Consider the following 20,282-nt stretch of genomic DNA (forward strand, 5'->3'; position numbering starts at 1 on the left):
AAAAGCTTGGGCTCAGTAAGGTTGTTTAATGTCTTTGAAAGCCTTTTATACTCACCAGGGCATGAATATTCTAATATAAAATACATTTGTTCAATTTCAGTATATTTTTTTATGTAATTTATTCCTGTCATGGCAAAGTTGAATTTTCAACAACCATTCCTCCAGTCTTTGGAGTCATTATATGATAAGTTAATGCCCAAGAGAAACATTTAATATTAATGTTAAAAACAGTTGTGCTATTTTATTTAATAAACTATGATTGTTTTTTTAAATATAAAAATAAAATATTTATTTCAAAATAACAGCATTCATTTTAAATCGAAATCTTTTCCAACATCATATAATGTCTTTACTGTCACTTCGATCAGTTTAATGCAGTCTTGCTGAATAAGTTGTCTTTAAAACAAGACCCCAAACATTTAAACAGTGCAATACATTTTTAACATTCCAAGTTGTATAAATTAACTTGAAATTGTAACAATTATCAATAATGCATTTATAAATTAAACCATATTAATAGTTAATTGTGAGTTGAACCTTATTTTCGTTTTTAAGAAGATAATCATACCAATAAACACTAAATGGATAAAAGATTTGATGCAAAAGAGTTTATTTTATAAACAAAAGAATCTCAAACACCACTGTGATTTTCCTCCAACATGTTAAAATCACTACTGGTTTCAGGAACAGGATAAAGAAATATTTTTTTAATATTGTTCAGTTTTCTACTAAAGAGAAGCAACATAGTCAATATTGATTTGTTTATATTTCTTCGTCTGTTAAGAGTACACTATAAAAAGACTCAAATGTAGCCATTACATATGAGTATGCAGAATTTCATGTACATATAATGTACATATGTATCTTTTATAATGTATTTGATATCAAAGGTTAGTGTTTTGTATGCTGTTCTACAGATGAATTTGTACACATGGCTGTCAAAGGCTAAGACAGCTTCAGCCTCCATACACTCTGAGAGTATATGTGAACCTGGACCACAAAACCAGGGGTATATTTGTAGCAAAAAACAAAAATACAATGTATGGGCCAAAATTAGAAATTTTTCTTTTCTTTTCTTTTTCTTTTTTCATTATGATAACATAATATTTGATTAGTAATATGCATTGCTTAGAATTCATTTGGACAACTTCAAAGGCTATTTTCTCCAATTTTATTATTATTATTTTTTTTTTTGCACCCTCTGATTCCAGATTTTCATATAGCTTTATCCCGGCCAAATATCCTATCCTACAAACCATACATCAATGGAAAGCTTATTTATTCAGATTTCAGGTGGTTTAAAAATCTCAATGTAGAAAACTTTACTGGTGACTGGTTTTGTGGTCCAGGGTTACATATGATGACGAGCTGCTACTGAAACTTTGTTCCCTGGGATCAAACTTTACATTACGGTGCCTCCACAAACCTGCAGTTTCTTTGATTCATTTCTCTTTAAAGCTTTTATGTTAAACAATAAATTAGGTGATCAAAAGATTCACAGATTGTTTCTCTTTCACTTGTCTCCTCCCCATCTCTTCTCCTTCAAATGAAAATCTTTAAACGTGGCACTTAGAAAACATCCACAAGGAATTCTCATTTTTATTTTAGAACAAAATTTACAAAGCCATTCAAACAGTCTGTATTGTAGGTAATTACTTCTTTTAAACTCAACTTCAAAAAAATCATGAATATTCAAAATACACTTTGACTTCACTGCTGTCTCTCACTATATACAAATATGTACAGGCAAGGAAAGTCAGCATCTCACAGTCGTATGTATCTGTACTGAAAAAAAGAGAGATCTCCATATCTGTTTGTATGTATGTAATTGTATAAATGCAACCAGACCTGTTCCAAACCTGGTTTTTGTGATTGGCTGGTTGACAGTCTTTAGAATACTCAGACCGGTCGGCTCAAATAGAGGTCCCATGGCTTGGATCAATGGCTTCTGGAATGGGTCCCCTGGGCACTGCCTGGTAAGAGATGGGCATAGGTGTCTTTACGGGGCTCTGGCGGAAAAGGCCTCCGTTGGGTGCCCGGTGTTTGCAGCGCATGGAGAGTGGCAGAGTGGAACTGCTGAGAGGGAGGGGGAGGCTCCGTCCGTGCACGCGGCCGACCCCAGGACCCTCCTGGAGGAAGGAAGTCACGGACAGGCCCCCAGGGGGGAAATCTCTCCTGGCTTCCTGGGAGCTCTGCTGTGGCCGCATGCTGCCCATGTCCAGGGCAGAGATCTCCAGAGACTGCCCTGGCAGCTGCTTGTGCGCCAGATCGTCCTCCATCAGCCCACTCAAACGCTGGTGAACCTGCTCCAGATTCACCTCTTTGTCCTGGGAATGACAAAGAAAGAGGCAGATTGAGACCAAGCCCAAGGTGAGGGGAAAGATGAAAGGGGCGGGAATTGATTTGTGGGGTGGAAAAAGGCAAGAAAGAAAGAAGAAGTGAGAAATTAAAAGTGGACAGGCACTGGAGCAAGAACAGATGTGAATGAAAAGAACGTGGAAGTGCGTGCAATATTTCAGAAAAGAGCAGAAGGTGTTTACCAGGGGTTCCAAACAATCACATCAGCTCTGATTAATGATACCAATTACACAACATACTACTGACAGCACGGAATAATCTCATAAAAATCAAATCAAATCCATCTCTTCTCCCACCCGCTCCAGCAAGCAAAAGGTCTAAACTGCTAAAAAAGCTTCATATCCGAAAAGTTGTGAAATGGAAGAAATCAATGATGCAAATGAGAGGGAGTGCTGGGAAACATGGGCCATAAATTGAAAAGCAAACACATGCTTTGGATCTCCAGTGTTTCGGGCTTATTTCGGAGGGGTATTTCTACATTCTTTGATACGCTCTGCCGTGAAATAGCTTCGGTCATGCGCCAGTGATGCCATGGCGTGCTACTTAATGAAAGAATCAAGCCCACATTAACAGGCCGCTAACTGCTTACATTTTTTTCCCACACAGTCATTTAATTCTCATACCATGCATCCTCCATAAGGGAGTAAGGAGGGTGAACTCCTTGAAGCATTGAACTCCTTGAAGTGATACTATGAAGCATTCATAAGTAATGCATCCTTTCCATTTTAACGGAATAGTTCACCCCAAAAATTTTATTCTGTCATTTACTCACGCTCATGTCGTTTCAAACCTCTATAATGTGGAACACATGACACGTCACTGAATTTTCAATTTTGGGTGAACTTGTCCCTTAACTAAATTGCAGAGGCCTCAAGTCTCTAGCCTGGTCAATACCAGCGAATCAGTTGTATATTGTACAGTTTTGTATCGTTTATTGGTAATTAGAGGTGTCACATTATGCGACTATGTTTCTGAGTCATAAGATCAATGAAGAGATAATTACTGCAGAGCTAATGCAGCTGTAGAAGAAAGTCTGAATGTGGCTCTAATTAAAAATGCATTTATTCGCCATTAAAATACACCCAATTTGGGGGCACTTACAGCCGTGACAAACAACACAATTTGAGGCCAATCTCCTTTTGGAATCCAGATTGCAATATTTTGGGACACTAGTGTGGCCACTGAATGGGTGATCTGATGGATGACAAACAGAGGATGAATTTGATGAGTATGTGGAGCGAAATGGAGAGGCACACAGTGGGATTCCTGTTAGTGCTTCTTTGGCAAAGAGACTCCATGAATAAAGTCATCACTCTAAACAGAAAGTACTTATTAATCCAGACAATATGGATGAATGAATGTCTCTGACTTTGCCTGGGTCTCTGTCATCAGTTAGTTCTTTTTGCATGAGTGAGTCGTAATTACTGCTCCACCCACATCCACATATATAATCTGATTGATTTGGAGTCCTAACCCACTCCAGGAGGACGCTTGTCCTTCCTCTAAATGACTCTACATTATCAAGCCCTGTTCACCCCACTGACAGGTATCCCTGCTCAGGTCTTGGCTGACCTGTGTAAAAAGCCTGCGTGTCTTCCCAGTCTCTTTCTCTCTCTGGCCAAACGTCCCGTGCGCATCCTGCAGCAGGTGCAATTTCATTATATGCCAATGGCCCAGATGCCATCTCCAGAGTGCAGCCCTTAGTGTCCTGTATGAGACCATAGAGAACCTGTGACTGCCTGGACATTGGCATATAATTGCAATAAGAAGACACAGAGAGGGATATAAAATGTCAAGTTGGTTATCGTGTGGTTCTTATTGCTTGCCAGAGCTTCAGTGACTCCCTTCTTACAGTGTATCATAAACCAAACAAAATCATACTTAAAAGAACCATTCAAATTATACAGGCATATGACAGACCTTAAAGCAAGAACAAGGCATTGGTTGGTGAAAGCAATATAGTCTGAAAGCTAGTAAAAGTTCTTATCTCTTTATGTGCTATTAATTCAAATCCAGTCAAATTTCAAGCAGTTGACAAATGGAAGTCGTAATACAGATGTCTTATCATTATTATTCAACAATGTCTGTAAAATTTTATATTACGTTATCAACAATCAACCTTCCCGAACTATAATATGTGGTTTATGAGCTGTTGCTCTCACCAACCTGCTTGCCTCAGCTCAAGATATCACCAAAGGGAAAAGAGAGAAGGAGAGGAGACAAGGACGGAAGAGTAACTGCAGAACACTTGAACATAAGTCAATAAGTCTCTGGCTTTCTCATTGCACACACTTTAGTTTAGGGATCCAGGTACAACCTTTGCCCTAACAACCTAGCAGAAGCAGCAGAGGTATTGTGATTGACAGATATTGCAAATTGGGGATGTTTGTATGCAGAAAGCTACTCTGAAACAACAATTTAATGAATGGAACAACACTTGTAGGTGCCCATAACACAGAGCTAATGGGTTTGAATACAAAAGCTATCATCTCCACTTAACGGGATAGTACATCCAAACAAAGAATGTTCTTTCATTATTTTCTGTGGTTCCAAACTCATATGAATTCTTTTACTCTCTGAAACACAAAAGAAGATATTTTGAAGAACGATTAAGCTGTTTGTGGCCATTATAAAACCAATGGGTACCAAAACTTTCAAGTTCCAGAAAGGACACAAAAGTAGCAAGACATTGTTAATAATATGGCAAAATTAAAATTACTGAAAATGTTTTCTGATAGAAAGCATGAACCAGTATTCACTGGTTTGTGAACAAATGGCATTTTTGGATTCCATTGACTTTATAATATAGACAGCATAAAGTCACAAAACAATCAGCGGAAAAACTTTTTCCAAATTGTGATGAGCATTTGAGTACATCAAACATTTCAGGTTATCAAAGACATTTTTTTGTATAAATTGGTTGGATTTTAAGATATTATTATTATATTCTTATAATATTCTGTAAATGACAGTAATTCATATGTATTTGGAACAAGGTGAGGGTGAGTAAATGATGACTTTTTAATCTTTGGGTGAACTATCCTTTTTAATAATAAATTTGATCTGTTTTTTTTTCTTAGGTGATCTTGTGCTTTTCTTGAGTGACTCCCTCCCCCCTTTACCCTTCCCTCTTGCCTTCTCTTTGGCAACACTTCAGCAAATGGGAGGCAGTAAGTTCTTAATTGTCACACCTATAGCTGGGTGTACTGGAGCTCGACTAAATCAGGACTTGCGTCAGTGGCGTCTGGATCCATAAAGTAGAGTGTGGCAGTGGCTGTACAGTCCTGGGCGCGGTGGGCAGGGCTTGGCCGTAGTTTGGCCGCCTGTGGGGTCACCTCTTTGGGCTGTGCACGCTGACAGCGTGGCCCGTTCCACCATGACTCCAGAGCGGCCACCAGGCAGGCCAACAGCAGCCCTGCCGCTAGGATGCAGAAGACCCCAGCGAAGCTGTGCAGTCTCAGGGCACGGCCCTCCGGCTGGGGCTCCGCGTGCTTGTCCAGGTCACAGCGACCTTTTCGTGGCCACCACTTCTGCTTTAGTATGTCAAGGTCTCCTTTCTCCTGCAGGTCAAGGATCCTGAAGTGAAAAGGAAAATGGATTGTTAATGGATTATTAAAAAGGGCTGAGCTACTAATCTTTCATTGCTTTCATTTGAATAATAAAAAACGACATTCTGAAATGAATGATTTTGCCAGTTCCACCACTTAGTTGAAAACTTTATTACAAGAGGGAAGTTCAGTACAAAATATGACTCAAAGGTGACAATGAGGCATATATAAGGGTTGGACAAAGTAATATGAAAATCTTGTAAATAAGCAATATTTCTGAAGGTATTAAATTCCTTTAATACAGCTTCCAGATGTTTTTATATAGATTCATACACTTTTTGAATAGGCTTTAGCTGAATGTTGTCTATGAAAACATCTGCCAGTTGCTTTAAAGATCCTGGAATTGACTTCTCACTCCTCTCTCTAAAACTATCAAAACTATTATCAAAACTACACAGTAGTGTGACAATATTCAAGTCAGGTGATTTGTTTGGCCAGGGTAGATGTTGAAGTTGGTGTCCCAACTGGCCAGGTTTTATGATCGTGACACCATCTTACAAATTTTATTATCGGTGTCTGTGCTTAAAGTTTTAGCAGTTGCAACTCTATCATGGATGCTGGGTTTGTGAAGTGGTTCTGTGGTCTTCAAGGTGAATATTGAGGTTTTCTGTTACTTTGCTGTTGGTGGGACACATGATTTTGACCAACCCCTTTATTACAATTATTGGCCATGGAGCCATGGTACATGACCAAGAAACAATGATGCTCCTTTATAATGCTGCTAGTTTTCAAATGCAAAAAGTGAGGCAATTATCTCCTCAATTAAAAGGCAGAGATAAAACATTTGTTCTTCTATAGAGCCTTATTAATTTGCGTTCTCTATATTCATGGACAAGTTTTCTTAGTACTTATACATTTCAATGCAGCAGATGTTCAGAAAGCGGACACAGTGAAAAAGGTCAATAACTAATGATGGAAACTAAAATGTCAAAGGTTGAAAAATAAAGTCTGTTCAACTGCATTTGTCCTGAGTATTAATTTAAAACAAGTTTGATTCTAATTCCCCATAACAGACTGAAAGGTGATTGTAGAAGATCCTCCATGAAAATGCATTACGAGGCCCCGATGTTCCTGATATGTGAATTATTAATTGCCGGCGAGCTTACCTCCCTAAAGCTAATTAGTATGTGAGCAGAGCGTCGGTACGAGCTGAAAATATGAATGCAAATTATAGTCAAACAAATGAAGGGCTGCAGGGTGAGGTGCTTTAAAGTCAGTGGAGAGAAGAAAGGATGGGTGGGAATGAAAATAAATGCACTGAGAAGCAGACACTGGTGATTCAACACGATTCATGGGTTCTCCGGCAAGACTGCGTCTGCCAAGGAAATAAATGTTATGTAAATAAGAGAAAGGACAGATGATGAAAGAAAAAGGGAAACAATCCATCACAGTCATGTAGTGTGATGTTTGCGAAGCTTTGGAGCTTGATATTGACTTGAAATGATTGAAATGATGGTGTCAAGTTTTTTTTTTTTACCAACTTGTATCATTCTTTCTGATCATATTGCACATATACACTCGCTCACTTCTGTGAGAAGAGATCTCTGTAGGGGCTGCCGTGCTGCAGAGCCAGGCCGTATCCTTTGGTGCTCATGCTGTTTCCTGTGACCACCAATGAACAATCATCATCTGTCAGAGCGGCGTACTCTAACACCGCCATGTCCCACAGGAATGCGTACGGATCCCGCTTCACCTGAGAGAAATACACACACACACACACGGGCTCAGTGTTTATTTTACCCATGTATGGCTGAACATCATGGCAGGGTTTTGTGTTTTTGATAATAGTAACGTAAACAAATCTGGAGGTTATCTTAAGATGAATAGCTTCTTCTTTCAGTCACTCAGTTCTTGTCAGACAGGTCACAGACATCATTCAAAATGAAAGATGTTTATATTTCACTGAAAGTCATGAGATGGCTTTGAACTTGTTTCTTCTCTGGAAACTAGCCTCCCCCACTTCCTTTTTCAAGAGATTTCACTCTCTCTTGGGCAAATGGCTTTCCTCCCTCCCTCCCCCACAACACTAAATAAAGCAGCACAAGCGTCCGCTTTCCTTTCTGTTTCTTTTAAACTCAGGCTCTATCACAACCATATGGTTATAACAAACCTTCATATGACAAGTGCAAAAAAAAAAAAAAAAAAAAAAAAGGATGTCAAAGAAGAAATGACAGGATATCTACCGTCTCCTTGCTCCTCCATATAAACATCAAATTTCCCCTAACTCTTTATAAAGTACTACAAATATCCATCGCTGACTTAAATTATATTTACAGAATGTCTTTCAAGTGTGTATCCATTAGTAGGATCTAGATACTCTCAAACTATTAAAGCACAGATATCAAATCTAAGAAAGGTATACAAGTGGAATGTATTTGAATTTTTTATTTATTCCTGTGATGACAAAGTTGAATTTTCAGCAGCTATCACATGATCCTCCAGAAATGATTCTAATATGCTGATCTGATGCTCAGTTAATATCAGTTATTATTAGGGCTTAGTTATTAGTAATAGTTCTTATTATTATCATCAATGATGCAAACCGAATTTTTTTTTGCTGCTTAATATTTTTGTGTAAACCACACTCAAAAAAATAACTCTTTGGCGGAACATGATTCAATCATAGACAGTGGTTCCACGTATTTGTACCATGTTATTTGAACATGAATAAATCAAGATATTTCGACATGTCTAATTTTAAGTTGAGTTTACTCATTTTGCTTTAGTTCATCCTATATGAAATATCTGAGTAGAGATAATATGTTTACATCGTGTAGAACCACTGTCCATGCAAGTTCAGTCAAAGTGTTATAACAACATTAGCAAGTAAGATATAACTTTTTTACACATATGATGTTTAATTGTTGGCAATCCAAGGATGGTACTGTGTGTACATCATGCACTAGCACTCTCATTGGAGTCACTTTTTTTTTCTTTTTAAAAAAAAAGTATTTTAGACTTTTTTTTAGGCAAGTCCTCAACCCAACCACATGCTCCACACTTCACCACACTAACGTAACCTGCACAAGATACACCAATAGAAATAAATATTTTAAAATGCCCACATAATAGAGCATTAGACATGAAAGAAAATAAATAAATGCATAAAATAATACTTTATTTTGACATTCAATCTCCCCATATCCAGTCCTGTGAAAAGCTTGATGGGAAGTGTAAAACTTATTTTGAGGTACTTGATATGTTCTTTCAAAATGAAAACATCAAGTTAAGCCAAAAAGCATCCATTTCAAGTCAGTTTAACAAGATGCACTCATGTTTGAATGACAAACCTGATACATGGGGTTAAATCAAAATGAATTGAATGTGTGTGTGTGTGTGTGTGTGTGTGTGTGTTTGTGTATACATATATATATATATATATATAATTTAAAACTGGAAATGATGCTATACTGTCCATTGGTTATGGCCCTATATCCGACACATAAAATGTTCATGTCTATTAGGGGGAAAAAAACATAAATAAATGTCTATACACTACTGGAAATTGTTAGCAAACAAGTTATACTAGTGAGGGTTTGAAATGTTTGCTGTAAGATAATTTATTTTCTAGTCCACAGGGACAAAAGTGGCCACAGTTGAAGAAACGCTTGTGTATATATGTGAATCTGTTGGCCAATTACTGGTAGTTAAACAATTCAGCATGGATGGCCTAACAATAGTACTTTTCAACACCATCCAACGTGTGGGGGTGCAACTGTACAGGCTTCAATTTCTCTTGGTCTTATCTCTTTTCATTATTCTGCTTCAGAAATCAATTCTGAGCCTGCTGAATTGCTAGCTTAATAGCCAGTTATGTAACTGGGCTGAAAAACTCTCATAAAGAAATTCATGGTTTGGTGATATCTCCTGGAAAAAGCATGCCAGTGGATATAGCACAATAAGACGAGCTGTGAAATTCAATAGCTGCAATTTTTTGATGTTTATCAAATGTTTTGATGTGTATATTGAGTGTCTTAAAGATTCTCTTAGTACCAGCAACAGTTTGTATACAAAGTGACTTTGAAAGTTTTAGCAAACAAGCACAAATACATAAATGCTTTCAGCAGCATATGAATAATTTTTATGCCTCGCACAATATGGATGGATATTACATTGTCTGAGTAATGAATATTTATCTTGATAGTCTATAGCAGTTTTGTCATGTTTTCTGTCAGACTTGCGTGCTACATTTTCCTTTCTCTCTTTAATGATGCAAGATGCCTGAATTTTCCTGTTTCAAACCTAAACAAACTGCAGTTTACTGCTGGGCTCTTTTTGTGTTCTGTGAAACATGCTTTGGATTACAAAGAGCTACCGATAGCCAGCCAGCCTCATGTACATGGTAGTGGACAGAAAAGCTCTTATCAGCACCACGGACAGCTCTTACGAATTACTATACAGCAGAAATACAGCACCACGGACAGCTCTCCACTCTGATTAACTTGACTAATGCGGTTTTAAAAGGTTTAATAATAATTACTCCTCTTATCCCCTTTTTCATGTGCTATGTGTGTTTATATAAATATATATAGATAAAATGCAAAGCAATAGCCTAATACATAAACACATGACTGTACAAACCTTATTTAGTCTCTGTGACTCTGTGAGGGCGAGGTTTTGCATCTGTTCTGTTCAGCGTGTGGTTGAGAGGAAAGTGCTTTTAGTTAAACCATTTATTATGTTACTTCTCTAATTAAAGTGTAGCCGAAATCACAGCACAGCTACAGTATTATCTTTATCCTATGTGTATTTGATTTCATTAGACAATGGCTCGATTATAAATCTGGATTTTTGTGCAGATTAACATCTTGGAAGGAACAGCAGTCTTAATGGGTTGCGTTTCAGTCAATATTTCATATTCATTTGGTTTTCTGACAACAGAAACATTAAAATATAACAATGAAAACAGATTTATTGAGAATTTGGCTCCATCAAATTATAGTATGTGGGCATAGAGAGGAAAACAAATGTATTAATAAATAATAAATGCACATTTTGCATGTTCAGTAGAAGTAAACAGGCCTGCAAATAATGTAAACCGTCTCGTGCAAGTAAATTAATAATATAATGAATAAAGTATTAATTTAAGGTACATTTAGAACAGATAAAATGCAATTAAGTTGAATGACAATCATTCAATTAATCATGATTATATATTTTAATTGATTGACAGCCCTTTAATTTTGTGGAAATTTTCAAATATTTTTCAGGATTATTTTGATGAACAGAAAGCTAAAAAGAACAATGCATTTGAAATATTCTTTTTTTTTTTCATTATAAATGTATTTATATTGGGCCTGTATATACCAAAAATAAACAGCCACCTTATATTTAGGGGTCCTTGGCATCATAAAGTTTGTATTAGGCTACATCTGTGGACTCTTGATCCCCACTCCCACCTCATCTGTAAGTAACAGGACTGTGTCTGATACCTTGCGGATGCCTTCAGCAGGAGAGGTCACAGAATTGTCCTGTCCCTGATTTTTATTGATAGTTCTCCACAGCTCGGCGAAAGTGCTGTCTTGCTCCAAGGGGTTGGTGCCCTTCACCCTGAAATACTCGAACACAGCAGAGTCTCTCACCGTTCCGTAGCTCAGCTCTGTCTGCTTGGAAAGGTCTTGAAATGTTCTGGATTGAGAATAAAAATAACAAAAGATATACAAGTCACATATATTATTTCAAAACGCACATTATTTTGAAAATTAAATAAAAACAGACATGAAAACAGAGTGTGGAAGAAGGCAAAGTTAGCTAATTAACATGCTGTATGCTAAGAATTATTGATGCCTGATGTTCAGAATGTGTTTGCGAAATTGCTACTGTGTTTACTGTCATGCTCTGGATGATTTGGTTTATTATTTTAGTTTTTAAACAATCTGGAGGTCTAGATATTCCTCAAACATCAACAACAAAAAGCTGTGAATGGTACATTTCACAATCTGCATAAACAGTGTGAAAGGAGCATTAAACAATTAAAATCGTACTCTCGCTGGAACCAACCATTTAAGCATATCATATGGTGCTTTTCAGCCAACTGAATAACACGTAACAGTGTACACACACAGATAGTATTATTTCACTTTATTTTTAATTGCTCTATTAGAGTGAGCAAAGCTTTATTACCATGACTGTAAAGATTTAAAAGAACAGAAAATAAATTAAATGAGGAGAAATAAAACACTAAAAAAATAATTCATTATTGTCTATAGTTTTAGGTGGCTTAGAATCTGAAATACATTCACAACATGCTCTCTCTTCTTTTAAATAAAATAAAAAAATATATATTTTATTTTATTTTATAAAAAATTTAATTAAAACAATCATAACACAGGCAATGTGTCCATCACCTCTCCATGACACTTTTCCTCCTAAATGCGCTCATGAAACACAGATGTGTGAGGTTGAGCTACTGATATGCTGCATTTCGATAGGGTAATATGGGGGTTAATGAAAGTCCCTTATCTTACACTACCATCACTTCTTGACCTGGCTCTCTAAGTACCAATCTAACAGCATGAAAATATTTGGCTGCTCATCTGCTTATGTATGCATGTAGCATGCATTTTTTCTATTATTATGTGTGGGCTGGATGGCTGCTTTGTTATTTAAAAAAATCACATAAATTATTGTACACACACACACACACTGAAAATAGACTTTAAAAGGTTCTAGAAAAAAACTAAACAAAAAGTAGAGGCGAGTTGGTGGGTAGACCAACAGGCGCAACGATACTCTCTTCTCAAAAAAAGAGCTCATGCAACAATCAATCCCTAATGAAAAGGCAGACTAGACATAGCAACACTTAAACTGTCACAAATAATGAATGAATGCATAAACATGATGTATTCATTAATTATTTGAATAATTTGGGGGGGAAAAATTTCCCCTGACAAAATAAAGTTCTAAATGATTTTGCAGCTCACAGCTGCTGCCTTCCATCTGCAACTTCCGATGTCATGCAGTCCATGTGATGTTTATAGGGCAGCCGGCTGCTCTTCCCTCTTGTGTAACGACACTGTGTTGCTTCTCCTTCTGGTTTTAGTGGGGAGTGATTTCATGTTGAGATAAGCATCTTCCATCACCCTTGACAAGGCTATTTAACAGGACAGCACAATTATTTGCAGATTCAATGAGTCAGATTGTTAATCTTGAGAAGATAAGAAGAATCAGAACAATTAATCAGTTTAATTATAGTGATACTGCCACAAAAAAAAAAAAAAAAAAAAAAAAAAAAAACCTTTTGTAGAGTTTTAACTTTCCTATAGATGCTGTTCTTTTAAACATTCTACTCATCAACATATTGAAAATATATATAATGGTTAAATAATATATAATACTAAAGGAAAGCAAACAGCACAATGTTTTCAAATCTGATAATAATAAAATGGTATCTTGTGCTACAGATCAGTGTATTTGAATGAAATATGAAGGATCCTGTGACACTGAAGACTGAAGTAATGAATGCTGAAAAATCATCTTTTCTATCACATGAATAAATAACATTTTTAAATATCAAATAAAACGATAAAAAAGTTCTTTTAAATTTTAAATGAATTTTACAATATAAGTATTTCATTGCATTTTGATCAGCCTTGGTAAGCATTGGAGACTAATTTCAAAAACTTTAAAAAAATTAACTGATATATATATATATTTAGATATATATATATATATATTTATTTTTTCTCAGGTTTTAACATAATAAAAACATGCCAGCTATTGAGCCTAATTTGGTCTCTAATTTGACCCATATGGACAGATGGACCATCATTACACTCAGATGAGACAAGCTATTAATATACATTAATATACATATATTTGGCTTCAGTTTACAAAACATGGACTGATCAACACTCTTTCTAAGTTCCTGTTTTCCACTTGTTCTCATGCAAACAGAATGAAGTTTATGGTCTGCCTACAGTAGAAACTATAGAGATGGCATATACAGTATGAGGTCACCATCTCCATTGTGATGTTTGTGGCTGGTGGTTAAAAAAACAAAATTATGACCCATGATCCACATGCTACTATAGACAACACTCTTCACTAAACCACACTTATTGAAAGAAGGCTGCAAAGAATGAGTAATGAGCTGTTAACACAAGACGTGTTCTTGCATTCAAAAACAACTAGACAGTGTGCAACTGAATGGAACAGAATGAGCTCAGGGGTCATGGGATGCATTTTTAATCATTGAAGTTTTTTTTTACTAGACACACTGAAGTAAAAATGTGCTTATTGTGTGAGATGCTGAAGAAAACCTGAAGAAACAAAAAAATTGCCAAAGATGTTCGTATATACTAACATACTAGTATATATACTAATAATATATTTTTATTTTCCTCTAGGGGAAAATTTGTTAGAACAGCACATATAGAATATAACTGCAATAAAACAGCAATATAAATAAATATGATAAATGAACATCTATAAATCACTAAACATTGTAAAAATAAGTCTCAGATAGTGTTAATTAGATTTTTATACGCAGATATTGACACTGTATGTACATTTCAATTTGCAATCAATTTGATCAATTAATCAGCATATTATGTAAAATGTTTAATTGACTGACAGTACTAAACATGTAATGCACGGCCTCTGCAGGACAAATCAATAGAGGTGCTCTATAAAATGTATTATTAGCTGTAATGGGGAAATGAATTTGGATGTGATCCATTATCTTGTTTTTGTTTTGTATGAAAATGTTCTAGATGCCCTACATCCAACTAAGCATAGAAATATGGTGTTGTATTAAAACACTCAGTTTCACTCTTAATTATGTGTTCCGAAGCCAAAAAAACAAACAAAAAAACATGCAAATTAAAAGGGTCACTAAATGCTCACAAAACTGTTTGCAAACAATTTACAAACACAATGCAAAATAAAAGACCTATATTTTATAAACAAAATTACACATCCAACGGTTTTTATATCATACAAATTCGATTGCACTTTAGATGCTTCCATCACTTCCATCAGCCAATCACAGCCCACTGGAATAGTGAAGCCGAGCATTTGGGAACCTCAGGACTGAACACAACATTTGTCAAGCCTGAATCCCATTTTACACTTAAGGCTGGCGAGAGATATGAAAGACTCCCAGTGGGCTCCCAACATGCTAACGATACCGTATCATGCACCAGCAGGGCTGCCTGATTTTAATAACTGTTACAAACAAGGTGATTAGCACAACCATAGCAGCTGTGGATGCTGCCACTGATAGACGGAAGAAATAATCCCCCAGAGCCTCAACACACACACACACACACACACACACACACTCACAAGAGCTGAATAAAAAATGTGACTGCACCAAACTCTCCATTAATGTTCTAAAGCTGAACCTTTGGGCATTTCGCTGGTGAACTAACAGGTCCACCAGGAGTATATAGTATGAATTCAGAGAGACAGAATGCAATAAGCCTCTCCAGTTTTGGGTTTTAAGCTGAGCTGAGAGGGCCAAATTCAATGAGCAGGCAGATAACATTTACAGAGGGAGGAGGAAACTATTTGCACATCAGGTAGGGCATTACCAGTTCATATAAAACAACTCTCATAGTCAAATAAGAGGGAGGTTATAAAGCAGAAAGAGCATTTATTTCTGCTGTGACAATGCAATTATTCTTCTATAGTGAGGAAGAAAGAAAATAATCACTGCAGCTCTTTTGTGGCGCATTGTTTGTGCTATCTGAAAGTTTTTAGCGATATATATATATATATATATATATAAAACAAAGACCTGAATGTTTATAACAACAAGTGCATGAAATTTCTCTGAAGAGCATCCTGCATTGACAAAACGCCTAGAACACATAGAAGAAAAGGTTCTAAAAAAGAAAGGACTTTAATATGAAGCGACCTTTCTTGGAATTTATGGGGATTGTAAGGAACTGTGAGCTTCCTGCTGGGAAGTGAAGGACCAACGTGGTATCTAAGAGACAGCCTGCTGTGATTTCAGATTTCATTTGAAGAAATATGAAGCATTTAGTTGACTCACAATGTTTCTACTTTCAATTTTAGACTTACTTCCTCTATGCCTTTCAGAATTACTGGTTCTGTCGCGTTGGATCAATTATTAGTTTCTTCTTCAAATGACTAAGCTAGTGTGCTTTGTGTTAAAAAAGCGCATTTTAAGCAAAAAACAATGATACTGTGGACATGAGACGGTCAAAATCCATTAAACATATACACATACAAGCCAAAATTCTCATAAATGACCTCCCAAAAATTATATTTAAAGCTTGAAAAATTTTGCCCAGGTTTTTGCCCTGACTTACAGTCTGAACAAGTTGGTGTTAGTTGCCTAAATTCAGAGCCAGATTGCAGATTCTAACTGATATTATACAGAAAATAGTGCAGTGTTTGATGGGGACAGACTTGTTCTTTTCTTGTGATTTTTTTCCGCTTCTGACTCTGAATCCATCCAGTCGGATAATATAAAACGTGCTTGATATTTTAAGCAAATTATACTGTAGAAAAACATTCTTTTCAGTACAGCATTTGGCTAAATGCTTCATGCAAACCAGCTAACCCTGGACCCCTTATCTACTTTAGATCACTGAACCCCTCTGTGATTTTATCTAATTTTTCCTTCATGTTCCTTACTTACCTTGGCAGTGACACAGGACTGCAGCCGTGTAATAAAGAAGATACACACATTTTCGTGTTCTCTATCCCACATCAATTAGCAGACACTTTCTCACCCCGCGTACTCCGTTAACCCAGTGCTGAACTTTGCTGAAACGCCATGGTGCATTGTGAGCCATTTTTCGCAAGGTAAACACTGACCGACAGACTAATCGACTGCTTTTCTGAATGACTAATCAACTAGTAAAAATTAGCAGCCCTGCAGGCTCTAAGCTGATGCTAATGAATGTAATCCAGTGATGTAATATCCTAACCTGGAGATATACGTTTAGAGATGTGGCAGCTCTAACAACACTCTATGACACACACCATGTAACCAACAGTGTGATGAGTAAGGGTTTACAAGCTTGCATATGGACAAGCATCTGCAGATGTGTGGAGTTCTGGCACTGAGACACAGAGCTGGATGGGTTAGCTTACCGAACAGCGTTGTCCATGCGGGATACGGTGAGGTAGGCTGCCAGGTTGGCCGTGTAGGACGAGCAGACAATGAGGGTAAATAGCCACCAGCTTCCCATTGCAATCCTGAGAGCCATTGAACTCATGAAGGATTCACCACCTGCAAACACAAGGAAGAAGAGAAAACATTATACAGATTGCTTGTCATTGTTTACACCAATTCAAAAGATACACTGATTCACAAAAAACCACAAAGAATGGAGAAAAATGCAGTTTTTCGACAGCAGGGTCTAACTGGTTCATGCTAACCAGCTAAACCTTGACCCCTTGTCTATATCACTGAGCCCATCTGTGATTTTATCTCATTTCAGCCTTCCATTATTTCTCTTCCCGTCGCTTTTTGGCAGTGACACAGCACTGCAGCTATGTAATAAGATTCATTCTCCCATCACCCGTTTTTTTCTCAGAAAAGCTCAACACCTTATAAGCCTGTGCTGAAATGTCAACACAATATTCCTCTCGAGTGCACACAGTCTTGGAAATGTCATCATCGACACAGAGACGGTGAGAATAGAACGAGAAGGGAAAAGATCTGCTGCTATCATGCTCAAAGGAGCTCGTTAGGAGCTATAAGTTTTCTTTTGGGACTCTGAGCCAAATTATCAGAGATCTGAAATGTCCATTTAGGCCTGAAAGAATATCCACATAGTATGTAATTGGAAAGGTCAAAGGTTAAGTGGGCAACTATGCTCATTATTGGGTTGAGAGTGCACTAGTTTGCAATATAACCTCCCAGAAGAAGAAGAAGAAGAAGAAGAAGAAGAAGAAGAAGAAGAAGAAGAAGAAAAAAATGCTGGTGCTTTTATGTGCCCAGACATCTTTGAATCTTTGAATCAATTTTTGTTCTAAACATGCACCTCCACATCAATATGTAAGTTTAGAAAAGGGATTTTCCTAAATATTTACAAATGATTCCATTAATGACAATTATTAAAAACATAGTAGCATGTATTCTAGGGCAAAGTAAAATATGCCAAATTTTAGATGACTGGAAATGAAATAGCTACTACAGTACCATTCAAAAAACTTTGGGGTTGGAAAGATTATTTAATGCTTTTGAAAGAAGTCTATTATGTTCACCAAGGCTGCATTTATTTGATCATAATAATATAGTAAAATGAAAAACACTGTGAAATATTGTAAATGAAAAAAGCTGAATTTTCAACAGCCATTTCTCCACTCTTCAGTGTTACAAGATCTTTCAGAAATCATACTAATTTTCTGATTTACTGCTCAAGAAAACATGTAATATTGTGATACTCTGTGTGCTGATTTTTTTTTTTTTTTTGTATCATCTGATGGAGAGAAAATTCATAAGGACAGCATTTATTTGAAATATAAATATTTTGTAACATTGCAAATTTCTTTACTCACTGTCACTTTTGATTTAGTGAATAATTTCATAATTTCTGAATAAAATTTCACAGTAATTGCACAGTACAGTATCTCTAGTCACACTGGCCACTTGAGAGGACTGATGATGGACAATAATCATATCATATGGTTGTCCTTCATAAGTGACAAGTAAATGTTTATTTAAAAACGGGACCCAAATGCAAAAAACTTATATTCATAATTACTCGTGTGTATTTCATTATTAATTTATGGGTCCAAGGCTTATAACTTCAAATTGGCAAACAGCTGCAGGAAAAAAAAAAAGAAGTAAATATCATTCAGCAGCTGCTGTAAATTGCTTGCATCTTGGTCTAACTTGCTAGTGTACATCTGAGAGACTTAAGAGTCAGCCTGGTATTGACTTACTGCCCAGAGTACGCAGAACGGAAAAGTGCAGCCATTTACAATATCTAAATCTTCAACAAAACACGCTCCTCTTCTTCATAGGCACCTTTAGACACATGCAGCTGCGAGTTACAGAATTCCCATGGAATAATATATTTAGTCAAACAGTCAAAATATAAGACTCTATAGACTGTCTCTAGTGCTTTAAAATATTTGGTGAATAATATATTCTGCTTAAAATATATTTTCTTAAAATAAAAGTCTTAAAACGCTGCATTAGCAGTGCTCCTGCAGATGAGAATGTCAGCAACTGATTGCACCATCAAAGTGAGGTGATTATTCAGCAATACCTCATCCCTCATGTTCATGTGACGTGACCCAGCTCACCTTGCTGTACAAAGGCTCCGTAGACGATCCAGATGGCACTCTGGAAGGATGTCGTGACAGAAGCAGGCTGGTGGGGCCCAGGAGGATTCTGGGAGCGGACAGACTGGACGCGTCGGAGCAGAAAGACCATGACACCCATCACAGGAATGGCAGCAGCAATGCAGGCCCACACTGCCAGGTCAAACGGTGCCAGCAAGGAGAAGATGTTGAGTCTCTCTTCTGTTTTAGTCATCAGGATTCCCACAGAATAATCCAGATAACGTTTACTGAAGTCCACCACATTCTCACGCTCAGGAGTGATGGTGATGGCTGAAATAGCCACATCTGCTCTCTAAATAGTAATACATCAACATGCAGTCTGAGATAACAATAACACAAGTGAAATCTGGCTGTATAAGTTACAAGAGAGTAAATCTGAATAAGAGCAATGCCTTCATAACCATATGTGCCAATAGCTGTTAACAATTAATTGACTGATATCAATATGCAGTTTCACATAAGTCATTATAAATGTGACTCTCACCTTCCCAATTAGTTCTCCAATCATTCCATTCCAAGACCCATTGGCCTGAGGAGATCCATATTTCCCATCAGCCACTTGATACATTTCATACTTAAAACCCAGAATTTTGGCCAGGGCGTCTAGAACATCTATGGAAAATCCCTTATATCTTTTGGGCTGACCTAGAATGTTTTCTGCCACCATCACAAACGGCTCCTCCTGAAGACAAAAGTGAAATGTAGGGGTTCATTTGATTCACTTGTTAGTTTATTTATTAAATTATACTTTGGAACCCTGATCTGGAACTGAATTAAGCAGTGATAAAAGGATGAATATGCTTGTTCTGCCTACAAATACACTACCATTTAAAGGTTTGGGGTCACTAAGATTTTTTAATAAAAATCAAAGTTAAAAATATCCAAAATAGAGTTAAAAATCTCAGATTGAAATATTATCATTTAAAATGAGTGTTTTCTATTTTAATATAAATTAAAATGTAATTGATTTCTGTGATTGCGAGATGAATTTTCAGCAGCCATTACTCCAGTCTTCAGTGTCACATGATCCTTTAAAAATCA

At 36.7% G+C, this 20,282-nt stretch overlaps 1 protein-coding gene across 4 annotated transcripts in view; it reads right to left on the reverse strand.

Annotated features, from left to right (window-relative positions):
* Positions 1–593: 593 nt before the first annotated feature.
* grid1a (glutamate receptor, ionotropic, delta 1a) overlaps positions 594–20,282 on the reverse strand; it is a 223,726-nt gene continuing 204,037 nt past the window's right edge. For 2 of the 4 annotated variants that reach the window (XM_052581349.1, XM_052581351.1), the window contains 8 exons: positions 19,726–19,923; positions 19,203–19,533; positions 17,037–17,175; positions 11,399–11,594; positions 7,493–7,659; positions 5,694–5,934; positions 3,931–4,066; positions 594–2,327 (listed from right to left, as the gene is read on the reverse strand). In XM_052581349.1, the coding sequence (XP_052437309.1) occupies positions 1,939–2,327; positions 3,931–4,066; positions 5,694–5,934; positions 7,493–7,659; positions 11,399–11,594; positions 17,037–17,175; positions 19,203–19,533; positions 19,726–19,923 (1,797 nt within the window). In that variant the 3' untranslated portion in view covers positions 594–1,938. Of the gene's footprint in view, positions 2,328–3,930; positions 4,067–5,549; positions 5,935–7,492; positions 7,660–11,398; positions 11,595–17,036; positions 17,176–19,202; positions 19,534–19,725; positions 19,924–20,282 lie in introns of all 4 variants that reach the window. The other 2 variants (XM_052581350.1, XM_052581352.1) reach the window with 2 other exon arrangements.

This window comes from Carassius gibelio, chromosome B17, assembly GCF_023724105.1.
Source record: "Carassius gibelio isolate Cgi1373 ecotype wild population from Czech Republic chromosome B17, carGib1.2-hapl.c, whole genome shotgun sequence".
NCBI lineage: Eukaryota > Metazoa > Chordata > Actinopteri > Cypriniformes > Cyprinidae > Carassius > Carassius gibelio.